The following is a 23,986-nucleotide window of genomic DNA, read 5'->3' on the forward strand; positions in this document are numbered from 1 at the left end:
TTTTGGGGGGCTGAGCCTCCCCTCCACAAGGACCCCCCACCCTTGGCAGTGCAGGGACCTGACACAGCACAAACCCGACCCCAGGGTCCCCAGGGTGGGGACCCCCGGGACATGGGGACTGCCTGGGACGTGAGGACCCTCAGAGATGGGGACCCCCGGGATGTGGGGGCCCTCTGGGTGGGGGTCTCCATATCGCACCCATGAAATGGAGCCCCCAAACACCAACCGAAAGCACACAGTCCTTCCTTCCCCCAACACTCAGGGGACCCCCCCATGAAGCCACAGCTCCCCCTCCCCCAGGCGCGGGGAGAGGGGGGGATTTTATAAATAAACCGAATAGTGACGAATTAGGGATGAAATTGAGTCAAGAGGGATGTGAGAGACGCGCAGTGTCCCGGTCCCCGCTCAGCTCCTTGTCCCCACCTCTGCCCGTGTCCCAGTCCCTGTCCCGCTCCCCATCCCTGCCCGTGTCCCTGTCCCCTCTCCCATTCCCGTTCCCGCTCCCATCTCCCACGCCTCTCCCAGTCCCGTTCCCAGTCCCGTTCCTGCTCCCTGTCCCGTTCCCGGTCCCGCTCCCATCTCCCATGCCTCTCCCGGTCCCGTTCCCGGTCCCGGTCCCGGTCCCGCTCCCTGTCCCGTTCCCGCTCCCATCTCCCACGCCTCTCCCAGTCCCGTTCCCAGTCCCGTTCCCGCTCCCATCTCCCACGCCTCTCCCAGTCCCGTTCCCTGTCCCGTTCCCGGTCCCGCTCCCATCTCCCACGCCTCTCCCACGCCTCTCCCACGCCTCTCCCAGTCCCGGTCCCGGTCCCGGGGCCCCGCCCCTCAGCGCTCTCCTCTCATTGGCTCTCGTTGCAGTTTGGCCCCGCCCCCTCGCGCTCCCATTGGACGGCCAAAAGGGGGCGGGGCCTCGGCGCGGCGACCTTCAGACGGGAGGCCGGGGGGGCGGCACGTGACGTGACACGTGACACGTGACGCGCGTGGTGCCGGGGTCCGCGGCGCCCCCTAGCGGAACGGGGGAACAAGCGTATGTGAGACCCCCGGGACCCCGGGATGGGGGGGATCCCCGGGAACAGGGGAACCCCCTGGACCGGGGCTGTGTGGGACGGGAGGGGGCACCCCTTGGAGCGGGGGGATTCCCAGGATCGGGGCTATGTGGGATAAAGGTCCTGGGATCGGAGCTGTGCGGGATCGGGACCGTGCGGAACTCGGGGTCGGGGTGGGGGGAATGTGGGGGGCGTGGAGAATCCTACGGAGCCGGGGGATTCCTTGGGATCAGACTGAAATGGGAGAAATCCCTCGGGTGTGGGTTTGTGCAGGATCCCCAGGACTGGGCTGGGCGGAATCGGGATGGGGGGAATGTCCTCCGGGCTCGGAGCAGTGCGGGGTCGGGGGGGCATCCCCTGGGATCGGGGGGAGCGACCCTGCAGCACTGGGGTTGTGTGGGATCCCCCGGGGTCAGGGATCCCCCGGTGCCGCAGGGGATGCGCGGGGCGCTGCGGCTGCTGCGGTTCCGGGGGGCCGCGGGCGGGGGGCCCCGGCTCGGGCTGGAGGAGGCGCCCGGGGGGGATCTGGTGGATCTGAGCGCGGCGGAGCCGGAGCTGCCCCGATCGATGCGGGAATTCCTGGAGATCGGCCCCCGCGGGCTGGCGCTCGCCCAGAGGTGGGTGCTCCCCAAAGGAGAGTGAACCCCAAAAGGGGGTATCCTCATGGACCTCCCCAGGAGCGTCCACCCAAATCTGCGTGCTGCTTTGGATGACCCCAAAGTGGGTTACCCCAACAGCTGGCCCCCCAAAAAGGTGGGTACTCCAAATCATGGGTGACCCCTAGCGAGGTGTGACCTCCAAGAGTGCCCGACCCCAAAAAGTGGGTCCCCTCAAATGTGGATGTCCCCAAAAAGAGAGTCCCTAAAATATAGTTGACCCTCGTGCATGGCCCCCCAAAGGTGCATCCCCTGAGAAATGGGTGCCCCAAAATGTGGGCGATCCCGAGGGGGGGGTCTGTTCCCACAGAGCACTGGAGTCGGGGCGGCACCGGGTGCCCCGGGCGACTGTGCAGCTGCTGGCACCCGTGGGGGACCCCGAGAAGGTGATCTGCGTGGGGCTCAACTACCACGACCACTGTCAGGAGCAGGGCGTGAAGGTCCCCAAGGAGCCCCTCATCTTCAGCAAGTTCCCCAGCGCCATCACCGGGCCCTTCGATGACATCGTGCACCCTCAGGACACCAACGTGGGTACCCCGGGACCCACCCCCACAGCCCCCCGGGGAATGGCACTCCCAGCCCCCCTTCTGTCCCCACAGGAGCTGGACTGGGAGGTGGAGTTGGCTGCTGTCATCGGGAAGAGGGGGCGGCACATCGAGGTACCCCCTGCCCCGGCCCCCGCCTCACTTCGGGGGCTCTGTGGGGGTGTCCCCCCATAAGAGGGTCCCCGCTGTCCCCAGGAAGCGGCGGCGCTGGAGCACGTGCTGGGGTTCACGGTGGCCAACGACGTGAGCGCCCGGGACTGGCAGATGCGGCGCAACGGGCGGCAGTGGCTGCTGGGGAAAACCTTCGACACCTTCTGTCCCCTGGGGCCGGCCATCGTCACCAAGGAGGCGGTGGCAGGTGGGACGGGGATGGGATGGGCACAGAATAGGGACGGGACAAGAACAGGACAGTGGTGGGATGAGAACAGGACAGGGACAAGACTGGGATGGGACAGCGACTCTTTCTTGCCTGCCACTGGTGCCATCACAGCCCCGTGTTCCCCACTCCCCCGTGTTTTTCCCCGAGGTGGGGTCGTGGTGGCACTGTCCCCATGTCCCCCGTGTCACCTCCCGCAGACGTCCACAACCTGTGGATCCGCTGCAGCGTCAACGGGCAGCGCATGCAGGACAGCAGCACCCGCCACCTCATCTTTGGGGTGCCCGCCCTCGTCGCCTGGGTGTCCCGGTAGGAATGGGGGGGGCCGGGAGCCTCCAAAGCCCAGGCTGACACCAGGTCATGGCTGACACCTCGTGTGCCCCCAGGTTCGTGACACTGGTCCCTGGGGACATCCTGCTAACAGGGACCCCTGCGGGAGTGGGGGTCTTTCGGAAACCGCCCGTTTTCCTTCAGGTGAGGGGAAAGCGGGGGCTCGGGTGGGGCTGGGGGCGAGTGGGACACAGTGGACCCCTCTGGGGACAGATGCCACCATGTCCCCCTGTCCCCCCTCGCAGCGTGGGGACGAGGTGCAGTGTGAGATCGAGGAGCTGGGCACCATCTGCAACCGGGTGGTCTGATGGCGGAGAGACCCCCCGAAATCCCACCTCCCCCCCGTGGGGTCAATAAATCCAGGAGCCATCGGATCCCTGCGCCCCTTTATGGGTCTGGGGGGTTACAGCTGGGTGAACTGGTGGATGAAGGCTCCCAGCTTCTCCCGGTTGGAAGCAGACTGGAAAGGCTGGGAGAGCTGCAGGAGGGGTCCAGTGGGGGTCTGGAGCTCCTCCAGCACCTGGGGGGGCACAGGGAGGTCAGGAGGGCAGAGGGGGGGCAGGAGAATGTTGGGGGGCTGGGGGAGCTGTGGTTACCCCCATGTCCTTGAAGCTCTGCAGGGAGCTCAGGGCCAGGCTCCTGTCGGGATACCCTGTGGGGAGAGAGATCCCGAGGGAACCCCCAAATGCCACCTCCCAAGAGCCTGGCTCGGGGGTCACTGACCCCTAAAAGCAAGACCCCCCCCCCACTTTCCCTCACCATCCTCATCCTCAGCCAGGAATTCCAGCAGTGCCTCCACGTAGTCTGCCTCTGCAGTGGAAGGGGTGTCAGCTCCCAGCTCCTGGGGGCTCCAGCTGTGCCTCAGTGGCCCCAGGGAGTCCCAAGGGGTTCCCTACTTTGGGGAGGTCCTACCAGGCTGGGGCCAGGGCCGTCGCTCCAGGAATTCCACAGCCCGGCCATAGGTCTGCAGGATGGGACTCAGGAGGCGGCAGAGGAAGAGGAGGAAGCCAGGGAAACTCTGGGGCTCGCTGAGCTGTGGGGGGACACACAGCCAGATTTGGGGGAGACCACCCTCCCCCCAGCCTGAAGGCAGCAGGGGAGCCCCCCAGTACCTTGTAGCACTGCTTGGGGACCCCGTGCTCGCTGTCACTGTCGCTGTCATCGGTGAAGGATCCCCAGGAATGCCCCCGCACGAAGGGCCGGGGTGCCACGTCACAACCCCAGCGCTCACCTTCTGCCTGGGGGGACAACAGAGTGTCACCTCACCTCAAAGCCACCCTGTCCCCGTGCCCCAGGAGAGGTCTTGGGGTGTCACCCACCTCCTCCTCCAGCAGCCCCCCAAGGATGAGCTTGTCCAGGATGTCCAGGCTGCGGCAGTCAGGTGGCTGGCAGGGCTGGGGACACAGAAAAGGGTGACAGGCCACCCCCGTGTCCCCACCTGGAGCCCCAGCAGGGTTGGGGATGACAGGCCACCCCCATGTCCCCACCTGGAGCCCCAGCAGGGTTGGGGATGACAGGCCACCCCCATGTCCCCACCTGGAGCCCCAGCAGGGTTGGCGGCAGCAGCTGCAGCAGCTCCAGGATCTTGCGGAGCAGCTCGTCCCGGCTCAGCACGATCCTGGTGAGGCTGGAGGGGGGACCCAGGACAGGCAGCACCTCCAGCAGCAGGGCACGGATGGCACAGGCTGATGGGACAGGGCTGTCACCAATTCTCCTGAATTACTAATGTCCCAGAGTCACCAAATTCCCCGGCATCCCCAATCCCCCATGTCTCCAACTCCCCCAGTGTCCGCCACCTCTGGCAGCCCCGATCCCCCCCATCCCCAATTCCCAGTGCCAGTAATCCCCTGCACCCCCAATTTCCCCAGTGCCACTGACCCCTGGTGTCACCAAATCCCCCAGGATCACCATCTCCCCGGCATCACCGATCCCTGCTGTCCCAAATCCCCAATGTCATCGGCCCCCACGATATAAACAATACCCCTGCTGTTCTCTAAACCGCAGCCATCGCCCATCCCCGGTGTCACCGATTCCCCCAGTGCCACTCAGCCCTGGTCACCGATTCCCACGGCATCTCCGCTCCCTGGTGCCACCAGTGCCGCCCCATCCCCGCTCCCAGTGTCCCCACTCACCGCCCACGGCCTCCCCGGCCAGGCAGTGCCGGACACCCCTCGCCAGCCGCCCCAGCCACGCCCGGGCCGAGGCCTTGGGGGGCCCCAGCGCGGCCCTGGGGGGGCCCAGCGGGTGCGGGGCCAAGGGGGGCTGCAGCTGCCGCAGGCTGTGCCCCACCAGCGCCCGCAGCTGCCCCGAGAACCCCACAGCCCGGCCCCGCAGCAGGAGCTGCTCCAGCAGCTCCGAGAAATCCCGCATCAGCCGGGGCAGCAGCACGACCTGGGGGAACAGAGGGGGATTGTGCTGGGAATGCTGCTCTGGGGAAAAGAGGGGGTGATTCCCACTGGGAATGCTGCTCTGAGAAGAGAAGGGATGATTCCCACTAGGACTGCGACTCCCTGTTAAAGGAGGGTGATTCCCACTGGGCATGCTGCCCTATGGCATGGGGAGTCCTGCTGGGAACGCTGTTCTGAGGGAAGGGAAAGAGGGAAAGCTTGTCCCACCTCCCGGTGCCTGTGGAGCAGCAGCGCCGCAGTGATTCCCACGGCTGTGATGGCGGAGCAGGTGCTGGAATCTGCAGCAGGAGAGGGACTCGTTATCCGGGGGGGATTGACCTCCACGCCCACTCCCGAGCACGGACGCCGTCCCAGGGGATGCAGGGACCCCCGGCCCCCTCACCGCTCAGCGCGTGCAGCCCCAGCGCCGTCACCAAAATCTCCTCTTCAGTCCCCAAACTGGGACTCAAAGTCCCCACATTCCCAACATCCAGCGGGCTGGGACATCAGGATGAGAAGGGTGAGGAGAGAAGCCAGGAGCAGAGATCCAAGGGGAAACACTGCCCAGGGCTCAGCTCCTCACCCCCTGCCCAGGATGGTGGGAAGCAGCAGCTGCTCTGGACGATTCCCTGTGAGGAATGGCCAGATGAGGTGGTTGTCCACAAATTCCTGGGAACGAGGATGAAGAAGCACCATGAGCTGACTTGATCCCTGGATCCCCAGGGCTGGGAGGAGCCTGGATGTCCCCAGGATGGATTCACTAAATCCACCCAGACACCTCAAACCCCACCAACATCCCAGTAATTATCTCCCAGTGCCGGGATGGATCCAGGGGGATCCGCAGCTGCCGTACCCGTAAGGAGAAGGGCTGTGAGAAATCCACCTGGGCACATCCCTGGGGCCGGCGCAGGGCCTGGAATGCTGCCCGCAGACACGTGCCGATCCCGAGGGGCCGAGGGGGCTACGAGGAGATGGCATTGAGGGATTAATGGCAGATTTGGAGGGATGCCACTCCCCAGGGATGCTCCCAGAGATCAGGGGCAACGCCTCTCCCTAGGGATCTTCCCAGAGATTTACGGGAACGCGGAGCATCATTCCCCAGGGACCACCCTGGAGATTTGGGGGAGCACCGGTGACCCCCCTGGCCCCCCTCTCACCGCTCCATCCTGCTCCGCTCTGCCAGGAGCCACGTCATAGGCGATTCCCACCGGGACGATGAGGACGTCGGGCACGGCCCCGTCCCGCAGCGCCCGGAGCACGCGGAGCAGCCAGTGCCGGGCGGGGTCCGCGAGCCGCAGCGAAGCCGAGGGCTCCTCCAGGAAGAGGACGAGGGGCTGGCGGCTCCGCAGCACCTCCTGGATGTACTGGGGAGAGACTGGGAGTTCTGGGAGCTGCCAGCACCTTCCCGAGTGCTCCAGAGGGATTTTTCAGCCCAAAGTGCACCTACCGCATCCAGCACAGCCCCCGGCAGCCCCTCATCCCAGTCACTCCATGTCTGTGCCATTCCCGAAGGCAGGAAAATCCCTCCCAGGTGCTGGAGCAGGGATCTGGCGAGGGAAGGACACCGTGGGCAACCACTGCATCCCCCTGGATCCTCTGGGAACATCCCACACCACCGCCTTACCGGAGGCGAGGGCTGGTCCGGGCGTCCACCGTCACCCTGGGCACCCCGATCCCCTGGGAGAGGAGCACGAAGGACAGGAGCAGCCCATCCACCTGGGACTGGTGGCTGCACAGGAACACCAGCGGCACCTCGGGCTGCAAGCAAGGGATCCCGGGGTGAATTCCTGGCATTCCAGGGGCTGGGAGCACCGGGCCGGGCTCCATACCGTCCTGGCAGCTTGCAGCACCATCTCCAGCTGCCCCCGGTGCAGCTGCACGCCCAGGAACAGACGGGTCAGGAGCTTGGGGAGCAGCCAGTGGCACAGCCTGTGGGAAAACTGGGAGTGAGGATCTCGCCATGGATGGGGCTGCCCCAAACCCTCCCTACCTCAGTTTCCCCAACCCATCCCTGCTCAAAATTCCCAGTTTTTAACACGTGAAAGGTTGCATGTGATGAGACATCCCCCTTTCCACTGGTAACCAGAGCTGCCATCAGATATCCTGCATTCCCTCCATCGCCCTGTCCCCACTTGGGATCCCCGATGGGATCTTATTCCCAGGGGAATACCTTCCCTTTGACGGCTCAGAAGTGCTCTTTATTCCCACTGGATCAGACCAGCAATGAAGCCCTGGATTCCCAGTTGTCAGTGATGGGATGGGAAAGGGAGAAGGAAAGGGAAAGTTTTCTCTGCTTCCCTCCCTCCTGCAGGGTTTGGATTTTCCCAGCTCCTCAGAAGGAGTTGGGGGAATGGCCCCAGGAGCTAGAGAGGACCCTGAGGGCAGCCAGCCAAAAGATCTGTGTGCAGCTCCCAAAGGATCCCAAAATATCCCCCAAAGTATGCCAGCACATCACCCAAAAGGATCCTAGAAAACCACCCAAGGGATCCATGTGCAGCCCCCCAAAATCCCAGACTATCTCCAAAAAGATCTGTACCCATCCCCCAGAGAATCCCAGAGTATTTCCCCAAACCATCCATGACCTCAGCAGCAGAGGGGAGAGCGGGGCCTGGATTTCCCTCAGGATCTGGCAGATCTCCTCCTTCCAGCACCGCCGGGATCCCTCATCCCCTCCGGACCCCGGGTCATCCTGCACCCTAGGGAGGGAATGGGGAGGGGGTGAGCAGCCCAGCAGCCCCGTGTCGGGGTCCAGAGAGCCTCAGTGGATTCCAGGATCACACCAAGCTGGGATCCAGGGACCAAACAGGATCCCCCAGGACAGGGAGCCGGCCCCTCCTGGGTGAGGGAGCTCCTGGGATTCCCCCGGCTGCTCCCACCCACCTCCTGCTGCTGCAGATCCGCTCCAGGAGCTCCCCGGGGGTCTCTGCTGGAATTTTCCATTCCCAGGTGGAGAGGAACGCACAGATCCTCCGGACCAGCCAGCCCCGAAACCTGGAGGGGACACATGGTGACATCCTGGTGGGGGGGGGGGCTTTTCCATCGGGATCAGAGCCCCCCCAGCTGCCTCTTTGCCAGGATTCAAGACGTTTCTCCCCATTTCACAGCTGGAAATGTTGAGGCACCAGTGAATTGATGCTTCAGGCTGCCCAGCGGGAAGGAAACCTGGGATTCAGGGCATCCCAAATCACAGGAATTTCCCAATCTACCCCCAAATCTGCACTGAGAGTGGGGTGGGTGGGAGCTTTGGGATATCCCAGAGCGTGCAGGAAGGGCTGGAGTGGGACAGGGGAGCTGCATTCCCTGTGATCCCAATGGATTCTTCCAAGCCTTTCAAAGCTGAAGATGCGAACATTTGGAACTGAACAGAGGATAATGATCTGATTTGGGAAGAAAAAAAACAAAAACTGGATAATCCAGAGATTGCTCCCTAAAGGGGGAGTGGAGCCAAAGCGATCTGGCACCTCAAGAATGAAAATATCTGGAAATGGCTCTGGGGCAGCTCCCGCCCACAGGAAAAGGGGGGATAACCAGGATTTTGCCTTTCCTGGTACTTTTCCTCCTTCTAGGGGGAAGCAGCTGTTTTCCCTTTTCCCTGGGAGCCAGGCTCACTCCGAGAGACGCCAGCTGAAGCCAGAGAGAAAAACAACCCTCCACCTCCACTTTCTTCCCACTAAGATTCCAAGTTTCGCTCAAACAAATAAAGGCATGACCCCAAATCCTCAATTCCATGGCTGGAGCACAGCCCAAGCCCTCAGAGACGCCACTTCCAGCCTCCCAAAATTGATTAATGAGCTGGGTTTGTGATAATGAGGAACCGGGGAGGATGGAGAGGGACTCCCATGGGCATTTTGGTGAAATATGGGGGGAAAAGTGTTTTTCCAGATGTTTTCTGCACAGAGCTCGTCCATCCTTACCGCGTGTCTGTCTCCGTCACGCGGCTGACGTCGCAGAACCCGAGAGCTGCGAGATCCTTGGGATAGAATCCATCCTGGCAGGAAAAACAGGATCAGTCACTGCCAACGCGGATCCTCGGCATCCCAGGATCCCAAACTCTCCTACCCAGCTCCTGGGGGTGCAGGTCTGGCAGCAGCGCCCCGAAACCGGGCGGTGGTATTTTCCCAGGAATGGGATGAAAACTTCCAGCTTTGGGTACGAGTTGCTGATCCACGTTTGCATCTGAGGGGGGAAAGAAAAACGGGAAGGGGCATCTGGGAATGCCAGATGTGGGTGGATACACCCCAAAACGCGCTTGTGATGTGGGGGGGTTTCAATAATGGCAAGGAATAAAGGAATTTTAGCTGGGACAAGCTGGTGTCACGTTTTGGTGACTGTGTGGACCTGGATCAACCTGGATGCAAGGAAATCAGCCTGGTTCTGGGGGAAACAGCACCCTGGCGGGATCAGGCACTGGGTTTTCTCTCCCTCAGACACACAGATCCAGTGGGATTAACCCAGATCCAGTATAATCAGCTGGGCTATACGGGCCTGAGTGGGCTCAGTGGGATCCGGGGAGACCCCAGATCCTTCATCAGTCCTCTCCACCCCCACCGCCAGAGTCACAGGGTACCCTGGAGCACTGGAATTCCAATCTCCTGGCTCTCAAATTGGGATCCCCCCCTCCCTTTCTGTAGGGTAGGGTTAACAAATTTTATTTCCTAAAAAACAGGGGAAGAAAAAGCAATTTGGGTTTAAAATGTAGCTGGGGGAGAGGAAAAGAAAGGGAAAATGAGGGGACCATGGCAGGGTTTTGGAGGGGATTCATGAGGGGCAGGCTGGTGGCACGGAGGGTTCCCGTGGTGTCACATACCTTGGGGGGTGTCATGGCTGGGGGGACGCCCCCAAACTGGGGAGAAGAGGCACTCGTGCTCGAGGGTCCTGGGAAAAATCCTGGAGACACAAACAGGTGGGAAGGGGGATTTCAGGAGGTTTGGGACACACAGAACAGGGGCGGGGAAAAGGACCCCACACGTTCCCCATAGGGAATGTGTGGGGGGACAGCACACCCCACACCGACCCCTCCCACTCCACATCCCCTATAGGGTTTGACGGGGGAAACACACCCCACACGGGCCCGCCAGCCCCGCCAGGCCCCGAGGTGCGGGGGCAGCACTCCCGCACAGGCCCCACAGCCCCCACGGACTCCTTGGGTCACCCCCAGACCGGCCCCGCTCCCCCTCGGCCCGGAGGGGCTCAGCCCCACAGCCCTTGCGGAGCTCCGGGGGTCACAGCCCCGCCCGGCCCCGCTCACCGCAGACCCCGCGCTCCGGCCCGGCCCGGCTCCGCTCCGCCCCCGGGCGGCCCGGCCGGAACCGGCCCCGCCGGAACCCCCCGCTCCTGCCCCGGCCCGGGACAGCCCCACCCCAGCCACCGGCGGGTCCCCATCACCCCCAAGGGCCCGCCACCCCCTGGCCCTGGTCCCCGACACCCCTGGGGACAGCGGGCCCCGCCGTGGGCTCCCGGCCCCAGCCCCGGGCCCTGTCCCCCCCAGGGCCAGCAGCCCCCCGGCCCGAGCCCACCCCAGCTCTGTCTCTCCCACACCTCCGAGCCCAAGGGGCTGCAGCGGCCTGGAAACACCGAAAAGGCCCCAATTCACCTGCAGAACCACACCAAGGAGCGGTACCCGGGAGCTGGGATAAGGGAGGGGATGGGAATGGCAGGAAAGAGGGGAAAACAAGCAAAGACAAGAAAGAAGGAGAAAGGAGGGGGGAAAGGAAAAGACAAGGGAAAACGCGAAAAATAAAATACTAGGAAAAGAGTGGTGGGGAAGAAGAGAAAGTAAGAAAAAAGGAGAAAAAAAGATGGGGAAAAGGGAGAATAAAAGGGGAAAGACAAGAAAGAAAAAAGAAGAGAATGAGGAAAATGGGGGAAAATAAAAAGATAGGGAAAATGGGAAAAAATAAAAGACAACAAAAAAGAAAATACAAGCCCATGGTGGTTGGAGACCAGGTGCTCCACAAGCCACTCCATCCCTTCCCTCACCTGGACAGGGCAGAGGAAATATAAAGAAAGGCTCGTGGGGTGGGATAAGGATAGGGAGGGGTCAGCATGGTCCTGTGGGACCCCACTTGTCCTCTTTCCTTCCTTTTTCTTGGCTTTTTTTCCTTTTCCTCATCTTTTTCTTCCTCCCTTTTTTCTTGTCCTTTCTATTTCTTTCTTGGTTTTTTCTCTCCTTTTTTCTTGTCTCTTTGCTTTTATTCCCCTTTTATACCATCCTTTCTTTTTCCCTTTTTTCTTGCTTTTTCTATCCCCCCTTAGCCCAGATCTCAGATACCGCTCCCAGATGTGTTCCCACAGGTGCAAGACTCCCCTGCCCTCCCCAAGAGGTGACACCCACCTCTTCCCCAGCACCCACATCCCTCCCTGGTCCTGCACACCACCTGCACTTCCCCCCCGTTCCTGGCACTCCCATCCTCCTGCATCCCCCCACCACCCCCGGCCTCACCCCACCTCTTTGTTCCCCCAGAACACCTGAAAGGGATCCCGATCCCTTCAATTTCCACAATAATTCAAGATCAGGAAGGCAAACCCCAGTTCCAGGCTCCTTTTTCTCCATTTATTGTATTTTTTTTCCATCCAGGAGCATTCTCAGCCCCCAGGAATCATCGCCATCTCAGGGGGGCTGGGGCCACAATACTCCACTCTCCCCCCAGCTCCCACTTCTCTCCTCAAAACCCCTCATTTCTCTCCAGATTTGGGCTTTGGGGGCTGTTTTTCCCCATTTTTAGGGGCCTGGGGACATTCCCAAGCACTGGCCTTGATCTGCTCCCAGAGGGAATAACCCTTCCTCCCCTCCTTGGAGCTCTCAACTCTCACTTCTCTCCTCCACAACACCTTTTTCACCCCAAATCAGACTCTGGGCACTCCCAGTTCGCCTTTCCCCCTCCCAGCCACAGGATCCAAATTCAAAACTCTCTTTCCCACCAGATACCTCATCTCCCCCCTTTAATAACTTTTTTGGGTGCTGAAACCCCACAGTGACCCTGGGGTCACCCAGCCCCCATGAAGCTGTCGCAGCCCAAAGTGGGGGTTACCTGTCCTGGGCGCTGCTGGAGCTGGGATGGGACCCAGGGACCCGGCACCCCCTTCCAGCTCCACCTGGGGAGGGTAAGGACCCAGGTGGGACCCTGGATTTGGGATGGACAGAGGGACTATCCCAGCGCCAGGCTCATGGAATGCCCTGCTCCACCGACTCCTCCTCCTTCGCTTCCAGAGATTCCCACCTGGAGCAGGCAAAATCCTGGCTCTGTGACCTCTCCTGGCCCTGCCTGAGCCCCCAAATCAGGGGGAACACTGGCGTGTCTCTCTCCAAGGGCCGATCCACCAGCAGAATTCCCTTTGCAGCATCCCACCCCGTGTCAGATCAGTTGGGAATCTCCCTCCAGCTCGACCCCAGGGTCACAAATGCTGGTGAAGTGGATCTGGGAGGAGGGAGAGGAGGGAGGCTGAAGGCCACGGCTCATGTAGGCTTCCAGAGATTTCAGCAGCTGCCTCGGCTTCTTTTTGGTGGATAATTCCAGCTCTGGAATGGTCAGAGGGGGAAAAGGTTGAGGGGAGCAAGGCCTGGATGGTGTCAAAGGTCCAATACATCTGGTGTCCTGACATTTCCCTTGGGAAAGGGCATGCTCATTCTTTCCTTGGGATGAGGGAGCACAGAAAGCTCAGTGCCAGCCTGAGCCCCCTGACACTGGAATCCAGGGAAGGTGGGGCAAAGCTGGAGCCCAGCAGTGCCAGCTGGATCCCAATCTCCAAGGGATACATTGGTTCCACTGACAGCAATCCTCTCTGGAGTAAGTAATTCATGGATGGGGGTTAAGCTGTGCCTCTGTGCGAGCCTGGGGAGCAGGGAATGTCCCCACGTGTCACCCACCTTGAGCTGCCCCATCACAGCATCCCTCTGGGGTGCAAAACAGGAGGAAAAACACCCCTTGAAGCACTGGGATAGGGAAAAAGTGTGGAAAAACCTCAGTGTGAGGATTAAACTGGGAACGTTCGGACTTCTTGGGCAGGGCAGCCCTTGGCCTTGGGTTGGGATGTGCTGAGAACACAGAGGGGGGTGTTTTGAGATTGTTGTTTCCCCAAGGAAAGTTAGGGGCAGGAAAACCGGGGCAGACAAACCCTTGAGGAAGAAGCCAGCGTCGGCGATGGTCCCGTGCTGCCCCTTCCAGAGGCGGAAGAGCCGCAGGAAGGCAGCGGCGTAGAGGTCGTTCAGCACTCCGATGACCTGCTGCCGCCGGTTGCATTCCCTGGAAAAGGGGGAGAGGGGTCAGCCACATCCTGGGAAGGACTCTGGATGCAGTTTGAGACTCCAAAACCAGCACCCCCTCACCGGGAGAGCCGCTCCTCCCGCAGCGCCTGGATGACCATCCGGGTGATGTTCACTGACATGATGCAGAAGGGAAAATTCTGGAAAACAACCAGAATTCCAGCATTATGAAAGCTCAGTTGGAAAACCCACCTCCCCTCTGGCACCTCCGTCCCTTCGACACTGCATCCATGCATCCACAATTCCATGGGGTGGATCCCTGGGATCCATGTACTGGGATAACAGCCCTACAGATCCAGGCTTGGATGGATGCTGAGGGTTGAGCAGACCTTGTACCCATGCTTAAACCTGGACTAAAATGTGGAATTTATGAAGATGGGCTCCCCTCACTCCCATTTTCCTACTGCCCAACTCTCCAGCTTGTTTATCCCAGTCCAAGCCAGTATCAAATCTCTAAAATCCCACTCCCAGCATAAATACAGCACTTGGAGCTCAGCCCCAGCCTGGATCAGGGCTCCTTGGGCACCACCTTCTTCCCCTCACCAGCACGAGGTGGTTCAGCATCCCAAAAAAAACTTAGAAGGTTTTTGTTCTTCCCTTTCCCAGAGCATTGGGAATTCCAAGGGAGACTCCCTGGCAGGGAGGAGGGGAAGGTCATGCCTGGGTTTCGTGCTGGGAGAGCTGGAAAATCTCCTGTGCCAGTGGCAGTGTCCGGGAATCCAGGACAAAGAAGAGGATCTGCATCAGCCCCAGCATTCCTGTCCCACGCAGGTCGGTCCCAGGATCCACACCTGGGAAGGTGAGAGACAGCATGGAGCCACTCACTGTCACCTTCCCACTTCCATGGGCTATTTATTCCCTGTTTTCCCTGTCACTGCCCTTCCAGAATCCAAGAATCCTAGGGATTCCCTTTCCCGAGGGAAAGCTTTCAGGGAATTTCCCTAATGGGGCCATCATCTTGGTCATCTGGGCATTAACCAGCCCCTGCTCCACCCCACCACTCCCATTCCCACACTTTTCCAGGAATTACCAACTTTTTTAGGAACATGGTACTGGGATGACCCAGCCAACCAGTCCAGATGTTGTACTGGGGCCAGTTTGGTTTAATACCTCTATGGATAAAGGGATTGAGAGTGCCCTTGAGAATTTTGTAGGGATATGGAGAGGAGTGGGAGGATTGGAGTTTTGGGGTCCAAGAAGGACACTGAAGTGCTGGAGCACGTCCAAGAGAGGGCAATGGAGCTGGGTCTGGAGCATAGGGAGTGGCTGAGGGAGCTGGGATAGAACGGAGTTGCTCCAGGGGAGGTTTAGTTGGATTTTGGGAATGGGAATCTCCCTGGGCAGAGGGGTGCTCCCTCTCCTACCCTGGAAGCCCAGCTGCTCCCAGTGTGCTCCGTAGCGCGGGCAGCCCAGCCTGGAGCGCATCAGCTGCCGGTAGATGGTCTGGAGGATCCGCATGTGCACCCGCTCTGAGTCATCCAGGGCGCCTGGAGGGAGGGAGGCAACACCCCAGCTGGCTAAAAACACTCTTGGGATCTAGGAAACATCCCTCAGTGCCCCAAAAACACCGCTGGGCCCCCAAAAACAACAACATCACATCCTTCAAAAAACCCCCCTTGTTACCTAAAAACGCCCCTTGGCACTGTAAAACCCCCCAGCACCCAAACCCATGCCCCATGCCACCGTAAAAACCCCCTCAGTTCCTCAAAAACACCCCTCAGCACCCAAAAGATGCCTCTTGGCACTCAAAAGACCCCAGACCCACCCCTCAACACCCTAAAAACCCCACAGTGCCTAGACGATGTCCCTCAGTGCCCAAAGCCAAACCCCCCATCCACCAAAAATGCCCTCACACCATCTAAAAAACACAACTTGGCACCTTAAAAAACCCCTTGGTGCCCAAAAAAGGCCACTCAGCCCCCAAACTCACAGGCCCAGGGTTTCCATGTGTGTGTGACCCCTTCATGCCAAGGGACTGGGTGATTCCCATCCCATCCCATCCCGTTTGCCCCTGGACTGAGGGGCAGGAAGGGCTGTGGAGCCAGAGGGCTCCTGCCTGGAGCTGTGTCCATAGGGAGGAGGGATGAGATCCAGCAGGGTGCAAAGGGAATCCCGGGGCCACTCACACTGTGCCATGGCCAGCGCCAGCTCCTGCTCTCCCTGGAGCTGCGGCCGGAGCCGGGGTGGCCCCCGGAGGCAGCGGAGCAGGGCAGCCAGGATGCCCCGGTGTCCTGGCACGCGGACCTTCCCCTGCAGGAGAAACACCCCAAACCCATCAGGGAATGAGGCCAGAGGCAGGGGAAGGAGGCTGGTGCCCCCCACTCCTACTGCCTACACTCCCACCACGGAGCGGGAGCCGGAGCCCGGCCGTACCCGGCTCTCGGAGAGCTCCGCGCTCTGGAAGTGCTGCAGCGCCTCAGTGAAGGAAATCGGAGGGGGGGGCGCGGCTGAGGTGCCCCCCAACCCTGCGGGGAGGCAGGGAGTGGGTCAGACCCCCAGTGACCCCGGACTCCCCCCGAATGATCCCCGATTCCAGGAGAATGAAGCCGAGGGGGAATTGGGGGAAAACGGAATCTCCCACCCCCTCCCTCCCCTCCACCCCCAAATAACGCCCCCAGCTTCTCCCCCACCCCTCCTGCCCTCCAGGATGCAGGTCCTTTCCCCCTTCCTGGACCTTTCCAGCTGCCAGCCCCTGTTAGTCCCAGTACCTGACTGGATCTCTTCCAGAGCCTCCCATTCCTCCCGGGCCCGGCGCTGCTCCTCGCTGATCCCTGTCCAAGGGAAGGGGTGCAGGAGTCAGATCGGGGTGGGAGGCATGGAGTGGGAGGTTTCCTCCCTTCCACAACACCCTCATTACACCCTGGGGCTGTATTTCCTCTTTTCCAAGGAAAATCCCAGCCGGAGTCACCCAAGGCACTGCAAGGTTTATCTTGGATGAATTGGGGGAACAATCTGGGACCAGATGGATTTGACTGAGACCGCCCCGCTACTTGATCCCTGGAGTCCTTCCCAGCCCCTCAGGTGACTTTCCCACTAGGAAACACCGCGATTGATCCAAGGGAAGCAGGAAAAGCTCACCAGGGTCTGGGGGCTGCCCCGCTCCAAGCACCAGCTCCTGCAGGACACCTTCCTGCCCCAGAGCTAGAACCTGAAGGGGACAGAGACAACACAGTGTCACTCCCCGCGGCAAACCCCGAACACCAACCGACCCCGAATCCCAAGGGTTTCCCCCAGGGAACAGACCCTGTGCCCCGCAGGAAGCTGGCTCAGACCCCTTCGGGTCCCAAGATGGTTTTTTTATGGTTGCAACGATAGAAATGGAGCAATGAGGGGAAGTGGGGGGCTGGGACCCCTGCGTGGGGGGCCCCCGCGGGTGTCGCTGGCGGGGGCTCCGGCCGGACACGCACGGGCGGGGACTTGCCGGGGGGACAACGCGCTGCCGCTCCTCCAGCCGCTCCTCCAGCCGCTCCGAGCCCCCGGCGCCGCTCATGGCCTGGGGAAGAGGAGGGGATCAGCTGGTGGGAAGGGGGAGTCCCGGCGACTGACACCCACCAGAACCCAGCCCAGGCTCTCAGGAAGCCCGCTGGGCCACTCAGCGCTCCCCATCCCTCAAGGGCCTCCTGCAGCCCTCAGTATCCCCTACGCCTCAGGAACCCTTCCCAGGCCCCCTTCAGCCTCTTGGGAGCCCCCCAACCCGCTCAGGAGCCCCTTCCAGCCCCCCCTCAGCCCCTCAGAAGCCCCGGACCCTCCGGGTTCCCTCAGCCCGCGGCCGCCGCACGCCGGGAGCTGCAGTCGGCGCCTCGGCCCGCCGGGGAGGCTCACGGGACTACAGCTCCCGGCGTGCACCACGCGACAGCCGCGCGGGGGTCGCACCGAGCTGAGCGGGGCGGAGCCGCGGCCCGGGGGGCGGGCGGAGACGGGCGGGGCGGGGCCGGGGGCGGGGCGAGCCCCAAGCGGCGGGGCTGGAACGGGGCCGGTGCCCGGCACGGCGGCGGAGCTGGAACGGCGGTGCTGCCCGGTACGGCGGTGCCCGGCACGGCGGTGCTGCCCGGCACGGCGGCGGAGCTGGAACGGCGGTGCTGCCCGGCACGGCGGTCGGACCTTCCGGGGTCGGGAGCGTGGCGATCAGTCCCAGCCCTCAGTGCCCAGTCCCAGCCCTCAGTGCCCAGTCCCAGCTCCCGTGCCCAGTGTCAGTTCCCAGTCCCACTACCAGTTGCCAGTACCAGCTCCCAGCATCCCAGCGCCAACTCCCGGTGTCAGCTCCCAGTGCCCAGTGTCAGCTCTCACTGCACAGTCCCAACTCCCAGTGTGCAGGACCAGTTCCCAGTGCCCAATGCTACTTCCTAGTCCCAGCTCCCAGTGCCAGCCCCCGCCCCGCCGCCCCTCCCCGCGCATCCCCCCGCCCAGTGCGGCAGCCGCTCCCCTTCCCCTCTGTTCCGGTTCCCGCTGTCCTCGCCGCTGTTCCCGGCTCCGCGGGGCAGAGCGAGGCTCACGCAGGCCGGACGGAGCAGCACCATGTGGCTGCAGGCGCTGCTCTTCCTCGCCCTCCTTCTCCTTGTCCTCATCGTCCTACTCCCGCTCCTCTCCCTGCTGCTCCCGCGGGTCCCGGGCAGCCGCAACCCCTTCGCCACCGACACCCGCCGCCCGCCCGCCCCGCTCGTCACCGACAAGGCTGTGCGCAGGACCGTCGTCAAGACAGGTACGGGACCCCCGGGGGCATCAACAGCCCAGGGTGTCACCGCCCCCCAGGACAGCCCTGGCCCCCCAGGGTGGTGTCATCCTCCGGGACAGCACCGCCCCCGCGGTGTCATTAATCCCCCCGGAGCGGCATCACCCCGAGGGTGGCATCACCCCCCGGGCTGTCCTGGACCCCCGGGCCAGTACTGACCCCCCCACGGTGGCATCTCCACCTGCGGCAGCATTCATTAGCCCCCCCCGGGGTGGCACTGTCCCCCCCCCCAGCATCACCCCCGCCGTGCCACCTGCTCGCCGTGGTTTCGGGGGTCCCCCATGCCGTGGGGTGCCCCCTCAGTGACTTTCCCTGCTTTCCCCGCAGTGTTCTCCCCAGAGAAAGTGCCTCAGGGGCTCGATGCCATCGTGGTGGGCAGCGGCGTGGGCGGCCTGGCGGCTGCGGCTCTGCTGGCCAAGGCCGGCTGGCGTGTGCTGGTGCTGGAGCAGCACGGGAAGCTGGGGGGCTGCTGCCACACCTTCACCGAGAAAGGCTTTGAGTTTGACACTGGTATGATTTGGTGCCCCAAATTCCCCCCGGACCCAGGGGAGGGGCATGGGAGACCCTCAGGGTGGGAATTGCACCCGTTGGGGTGAGGACTGGGGCTCCCCAGCACATACCTCGCGTTAGACAACCCATTTTCCTGTTCTTCATCCCAAAATCCTCTGGCTGTAGGATACCAAACCTGCCAAATTCCCTATATCCAGCCCCTATGTAATTCCCAGCACGGGGGATGTCACCTCAGGACACATCTTGCTGGCACACTTTTTGTGGCAAGACAAAGTCCGGCTTTCAATCTCCGGGATTAATTATTTATAGCAGAGGTGAATAGCAAACAGTAACAAAATTCCAAAATTACCAGTTAAAAACACTAAAGCCAGTGCCATTCACCCCAGTTGAGAGGCAGGTATATCCCAGTTTTTCCCTTTCCCTTCCATATGAAGCTGCTGGGCTGGGGGGTGGAAAAATAAGAGGAGGGTTCTGTACATCCCAGGGTGGAAAAAAACCAGTAAAAATACCAAAATGTAACAAAATTCCCCAAACTCCTAATTAAAAATGCAGTGGCGAGCACTGTGTACCCTAAGTAGGAGATGGGTGTATCCCAGATTTTCCCTTTCCTTTCCACATGGAGCTGATGGGGTGGACATGGATAAATAAGAGGTGGGTTTGGTGCTTCCTGGGGTGGGAAAATAAAAGAAAAAAAAGGGGAAAATAAAGGAAAAATGTCTATTTTAGGGATCCACTATGTGGGGCAGATGCAGGAGGGCTCCTTGATGCGGTTCCTGGTGGACCAGCTGACAGATGGGCAGCTGGAGTGGGCCCAGCTCCCAGCCACCTACGATGCCGTGGTTTTGGGGGACCCCCAGGGTGCTGGAAAGACCTACCACCTCCATTCTGGGAAGCGGGAATATTTCCGGAGGCTGAAGGAGCAGTTCCCCGGGGAGGCAGCGGCCATCGATGAGTTCCAGCGGTTGGTGAAGGTAGAGGCAGATCTGGGTGGGATAAAACGAGGGGAGTTTGGATCTGGGGGTCACACAAAGAGGGGAACCCCCCCAGCACCTGGGTACCGGGCACCCCCAGGGAATAATGGCATCACCCCAAAAGCGTTGCGAAACAAATCCAAAATCACCCTTTTCTGCCTCAAAAATGCAGCACCACAGATGTTTTGGGGGAGATTTTTGGGCAGAGTTCTTTAAGGAAGCTTTTATGAAGAACCTTTTTCTTAGGGAGCTTTTTGGGGGAGTTTTTCGGGAGGACCTTTTTGGAGCAGTTTCAGTGGGGGAGCTTTTTTGGGGAAGCTTTTCCTAAGGGAGGTTTTCGAGGGAAGCTTTTTGAGGGAGCCAGTACTCCCCTTGCCCACAGCTCCCCAGGATGTCCAGCAATGAATTTAAGGGGAAAAAAATGCTTTGGAACATCTTTGGGTCGTGTCTGAGCCCCTGGGTGTGCCAGTGAGCCCCAGGCTCTCCCTGCAGAGCTCCGGCCGCGGGGTCGTGCTGCTGGGTATCCTGAAGATGCTCCCGCGGTTCCTGGCCGGGCTCCTGATCCGCTCCCAGCTGCTCCCACGCCTCTGCCCCTTCTCCCGCCTGGCCTCGCGCAGCCTCAAGGAGGTGGTGGATGGTCTCACCCCCAACCCCGAGCTCCGGGCTGTCCTCAGCTACATCTTCCCTACCTACGGTAGGTGACCAGGAGGCTCTGGGATGACATTAAACCCTTTAGAAACAGAGAAAAGGTAACAAACTCCTTTTTTCCATGCTTTTGGGAGGTTTGCAGGGATGCTGTGGTGGATGCTTCACCAGCATCTTTGTCCCCAAGTCACCGGCAGATGACACATCCCCGTTGCTCATCTCCATCTCTTTCCCTCTGTGCTCTTCTCCTTCCCGATGGGGCGACATCATTCCTGCACAAGGGAATGTTCCCTGATAGCCCCTGAGCCTCCCCCTTCCCTCCATCCCAGCACCTGGGCTTGGCTTACAGCCCCCCATGACTTGGTCAGGTTGGTGACCACAGGCTTTGCCATGGGGACACCCACACCCGACATCCTCCCTGCTCCTCCAGGCTCCTCACCTTCCTCGCAGTGTCATATCCAGGGTGTTCCTCCTCCTGAAATCTTCAGGATAAGCCCCAAACTCATTATTTGCCCAAACCCTGCCCCTTTTCCCAGGTGTGCTCCCCTCCAAGGCCAGCTTCTCCATGCACAGCATCCTGGTGAACCACTTCCTCCATGGCGCTTGGTACCCCAAGGGTGGGGCTGGGGAAATTGCCTTCCACATCATTCCCGTGATCCGGAAGGCTGGAGGCAACGTGTTTGGGAAGGCGCCAGTGCAGAGGATCCTGCTGGACCCCCAGGGCAGAGCCTGCGGTGAGCACCGGCCCGGAACGGGGCGTGGGGCTGCTCCCCAAAGTGGGGCTCCTTTCACCAGCACCTCATTCTTCTCCTTCTGGCTTTTCCCTCCCAGGTGTGAGTGTCAAAAAAGGCCAGGATTTGGTGGACATCTTTGCTCCCGTGGTCATTTCGGATGCTGGGATCTTCAACACCTACGAGAGGCTGCTGCCAGCGGAGGCACGGGCTCTGCCAGGTACCGCATCAGCGCTGGGCTCCGGTGGGGTTACAGCGTTAATCCCATCCTAAGCCTCATCGGAAAGTGAATTTATCAATTAACATTGGCAAACCCCTTGTTGCTCCTGTGCCACAGCCCTCAAAGCCCAGCCCTGGCCGCTCATTTCTTCACAGGGGTTTTAATTAAGCTTAAATTAATTGGCCCAAGTTGACTGTAGTTTGCAAAGTCCCGGTTTGGTGCGAGGATTCCCTGAAAAACACAGTGCAGGGCCCCGAAATTTGTGGAATTTGCCAGAAAATCTTCTGGAAGGGGCAAGGATGGATGGAAGGGGCATGGATGGGGGGAAGGGGAATGGTTGTGTGGAAGAGGACAGAGGTAGGTGGGAAGGGGCACAGCTGGGTGGAAGGGGGATGGTTGTGTGGTTGGGAAGGGTCAGCATTTGGTGGGAAGGGGTCAGGATTGGAGAAACCACTTCTTTGTAGCTGAGGATCCTAGAAAAGCCTGATTTCCCCCAGAACAGACTAATTCCCCTTTTTCCCTCCATACTGCAGAGATCCAGTCCCAGCTCCGCATGGTGACCCATGGGGAGGGGGGTTTCACCATCTTCATCGGCCTCAGCGGCTCGAGGGAAGAGTTGGGGCTGGAAGCCACCAACTACTTCATGTTCCCAGGGAATGACCTGGATGGAATGTAGGTTTGGCTTCACCTTGGATGTGCTTCGTTGAGCGTAAGGAGATGAATTCCTGGGCAGTGACTCAGAAAATGGGGATTTGGCCCTAAGGAGGATTCAGGGGAAGGTGTGCATCGAGCCCCAGCTCAGCCCTTCCCTCTCATGCAGGATGAAGCGCTACCTGGCTTCGTCCAGAGAAGAAGCTGCCAACAACATCCCTCTCCTCTTTGTCACCTCTCCATCAGCCAAGGACCCCACCTGGGAAATGAGGCACCCAGGTAAGGCTGACACCCAGCCACAAATGCTTGTGAGAGGCTTCAAAGCTCTTGTTGGGGTTTGGTGACCCCAAACAAGGAGTTTCTACTCAGCTGTACATGATCAAAGCCGCTGAGCACGGGGCTCATGGAATGTGGTCTTTGGGATATCTGGATGGAGGACATGGAACCCCAAAGATCTGGGGACATCTCCCGGGTTTGGGGCAGCGACAGGGTGGGATGAGGGTGGGCAGAGGGACAAGCGCCCCAGACTTGTCCTCACGCAGGTAAATCCACGCTGGCCATCGTCACCTTCGCCAGGTACGAGTGGTTTGAGGAGTGGAAGGACAAGCAGGTCCACAAGAGGGGGGATGACTATGAGGACCTGAAGAAGACTTTTGTGGATGCCATCATGCAGACTGTCTTCAAGCTCTACCCTCGCATCGAGGGCCGGGTGAGGAAACACGAGGTTCAGGGGTCTTAAACTCAGGGTTCAGGGGTCTTCCAGCTCCTCTCTGGGTCCCCTCTACCCACCCAGCATTGGAGCTGGGGCTGGACCTGCTGCACATGAGGCCCAGTGTGGCACCAATCCATCACTGCTGCCTCATCATGTTGCAAGGGCAAGTGACCATGGCGTCATGGAATGGTTTGGGTTGGAAGGGACCTTAAAGCTCACCCAGTTCCACCCCCTGTCATGGGCAGGAACACCTTCCACTAGACCAAATTGCTCCCAGCCCCATCCAACCTGGGCAGACCTGGATGACCATCCCAGGATGATCCTTCAGAAACATCCTGGGACAAAACCTGGCCAGAACCACCCGCCCAGGGTCTGCAAGGAGACCCGTCCCAGCCCCACACCTGGGTTCCTGGAATGGCCCCCGGTCCTGCTACCCCTGCAGACCACCCTGTCCCCTGTCCCCTGCAGATCGAGTACCTCTCCAGCGGGACTCCCCTCACCAACCAGCACTACATCGCCAGTCCCCGCGGGGAGTTCTACGGCGCCGACCACGGCATTCCCCGCCTGCAGGACAAAGCCATTGCTGCCGTGCGGGCAGAGACGGCCGTGCCCAACCTCTACCTGACAGGTGACAGGGCCACCAGCATTCTCAGATGAGGACAGCTCTGGGGGAGCAGGATGGGGGGGAGAAAGCCTTCAATCCTGAAATGCAATAAAGGGAAGAGCCACTGCGATGCTGTGGGGCAATGGAAGAACCGCTGGGAAAGCGGAGTTCCATGGTCCCACATGGGGAGGAGGAGAGGGCTGTGCTCCTCCAGCTCTGGGAGGTTGTCTCCTTGCCCAAGGCAGGATGAGGCCCTTTTCCTGCTGGAGAGAAGGAATGGTCAGACAGGGAGAGGGTTGTGGGTTCAGATCCCAGGGATGGAGTGGGGGCAGCTGGAATGTGGGGAAGGTAATGCCTGAACCACCACTGACGGTTGGCTGGGATGGAATGGGGAGTGAGAGCTGCTCACAGCAGGGCCACATCTGCTGCTGCCTCCTTTCAGGGCAGGACTTGTGCCTGGGAGGTTTCATGGGAGCCCTGCAAGGAGCCATCATCTGTGCCAGCGCTGTCCTGAAGCGCAACCTCTACTTGGACATGGTGTGGCTGAAGATGTGCCTGCAGGCCACCAGCTCCAAGAAGGGAGACTAAGGCCCACTGTCGCACCACCAGGGAC

The 23,986-nt window shown here is 60.8% G+C and overlaps 4 protein-coding genes across 5 annotated transcripts; 2 read left to right on the plus strand and 2 right to left on the minus strand.

Moving 5' to 3' along the window:
* Nucleotides 1-965: 965 nt before the first annotated feature.
* On the plus strand, nucleotides 966-3,313 carry LOC309582977 (oxaloacetate tautomerase FAHD2B, mitochondrial-like). Of its 2 annotated transcripts, none has more exons than XM_082298422.1 (8): nucleotides 966-1,024; nucleotides 1,479-1,660; nucleotides 2,010-2,226; nucleotides 2,299-2,358; nucleotides 2,440-2,602; nucleotides 2,821-2,929; nucleotides 3,007-3,094; nucleotides 3,196-3,313. In XM_082298422.1, exons 2-8 carry the CDS (start codon nucleotides 1,482-1,484, stop codon nucleotides 3,256-3,258), a joined length of 879 nt encoding a protein of 292 aa, XP_082154548.1. In that variant the 5' UTR covers nucleotides 966-1,024; nucleotides 1,479-1,481; the 3' UTR covers nucleotides 3,259-3,313. The 2 variants fall into 2 exon arrangements, with proteins under 2 accessions (XP_082154548.1, XP_082154549.1); XM_082298423.1 differs by having other exon boundaries at nucleotides 998-1,028.
* On the minus strand, nucleotides 3,268-10,895 carry LOC309582976 (glycerol-3-phosphate acyltransferase 2, mitochondrial-like). Its single transcript, XM_082298421.1, has 22 exons — nucleotides 10,876-10,895; nucleotides 10,145-10,224; nucleotides 9,397-9,513; nucleotides 9,252-9,325; nucleotides 8,218-8,328; nucleotides 7,920-8,033; nucleotides 7,167-7,266; nucleotides 6,962-7,095; nucleotides 6,785-6,884; nucleotides 6,495-6,701; nucleotides 6,191-6,298; nucleotides 5,921-6,006; nucleotides 5,741-5,835; nucleotides 5,566-5,636; nucleotides 5,083-5,341; nucleotides 4,487-4,635; nucleotides 4,270-4,344; nucleotides 4,063-4,188; nucleotides 3,863-3,983; nucleotides 3,710-3,760; nucleotides 3,547-3,602; nucleotides 3,268-3,470 (listed from the first exon to the last, which is right to left on the minus strand). The coding sequence occupies exons 2-22, from the start codon at nucleotides 10,157-10,159 to the stop codon at nucleotides 3,354-3,356; spliced, it is 2,286 nt and encodes a 761-aa protein (XP_082154547.1). The 5' UTR covers nucleotides 10,160-10,224; nucleotides 10,876-10,895; the 3' UTR covers nucleotides 3,268-3,353.
* Nucleotides 10,896-11,876: 981 nt separating this feature from the next.
* ELMOD3 (ELMO domain containing 3) lies at nucleotides 11,877-17,362 on the minus strand. Its single transcript, XM_082298188.1, has 11 exons — nucleotides 17,346-17,362; nucleotides 17,022-17,093; nucleotides 16,679-16,748; nucleotides 16,309-16,371; nucleotides 15,974-16,065; nucleotides 15,727-15,850; nucleotides 14,965-15,087; nucleotides 14,261-14,391; nucleotides 13,664-13,740; nucleotides 13,453-13,580; nucleotides 11,877-12,856 (listed from the first exon to the last, which is right to left on the minus strand). The coding sequence occupies exons 2-11, from the start codon at nucleotides 17,088-17,090 to the stop codon at nucleotides 12,693-12,695; spliced, it is 1,041 nt and encodes a 346-aa protein (XP_082154314.1). The 5' UTR covers nucleotides 17,091-17,093; nucleotides 17,346-17,362; the 3' UTR covers nucleotides 11,877-12,692.
* Nucleotides 17,363-18,115: 753 nt separating this feature from the next.
* On the plus strand, nucleotides 18,116-23,986 carry RETSAT (retinol saturase; the record flags this gene model as incomplete). Its single annotated transcript, XM_082298217.1, has 11 exons — nucleotides 18,116-18,299; nucleotides 18,657-18,839; nucleotides 19,566-19,810; nucleotides 20,303-20,504; nucleotides 20,992-21,189; nucleotides 21,287-21,406; nucleotides 21,940-22,078; nucleotides 22,227-22,336; nucleotides 22,600-22,766; nucleotides 23,238-23,397; nucleotides 23,816-23,986. 11 exons carry the CDS (start codon nucleotides 18,116-18,118, stop codon nucleotides 23,959-23,961), a joined length of 1,854 nt encoding a protein of 617 aa, XP_082154343.1. The 3' UTR covers nucleotides 23,962-23,986.

This window comes from Coloeus monedula (genome assembly GCF_965178545.1).
Source record: "Coloeus monedula genome assembly, chromosome: 28".
Classification (NCBI taxonomy): domain Eukaryota; kingdom Metazoa; phylum Chordata; class Aves; order Passeriformes; family Corvidae; genus Coloeus; species Coloeus monedula.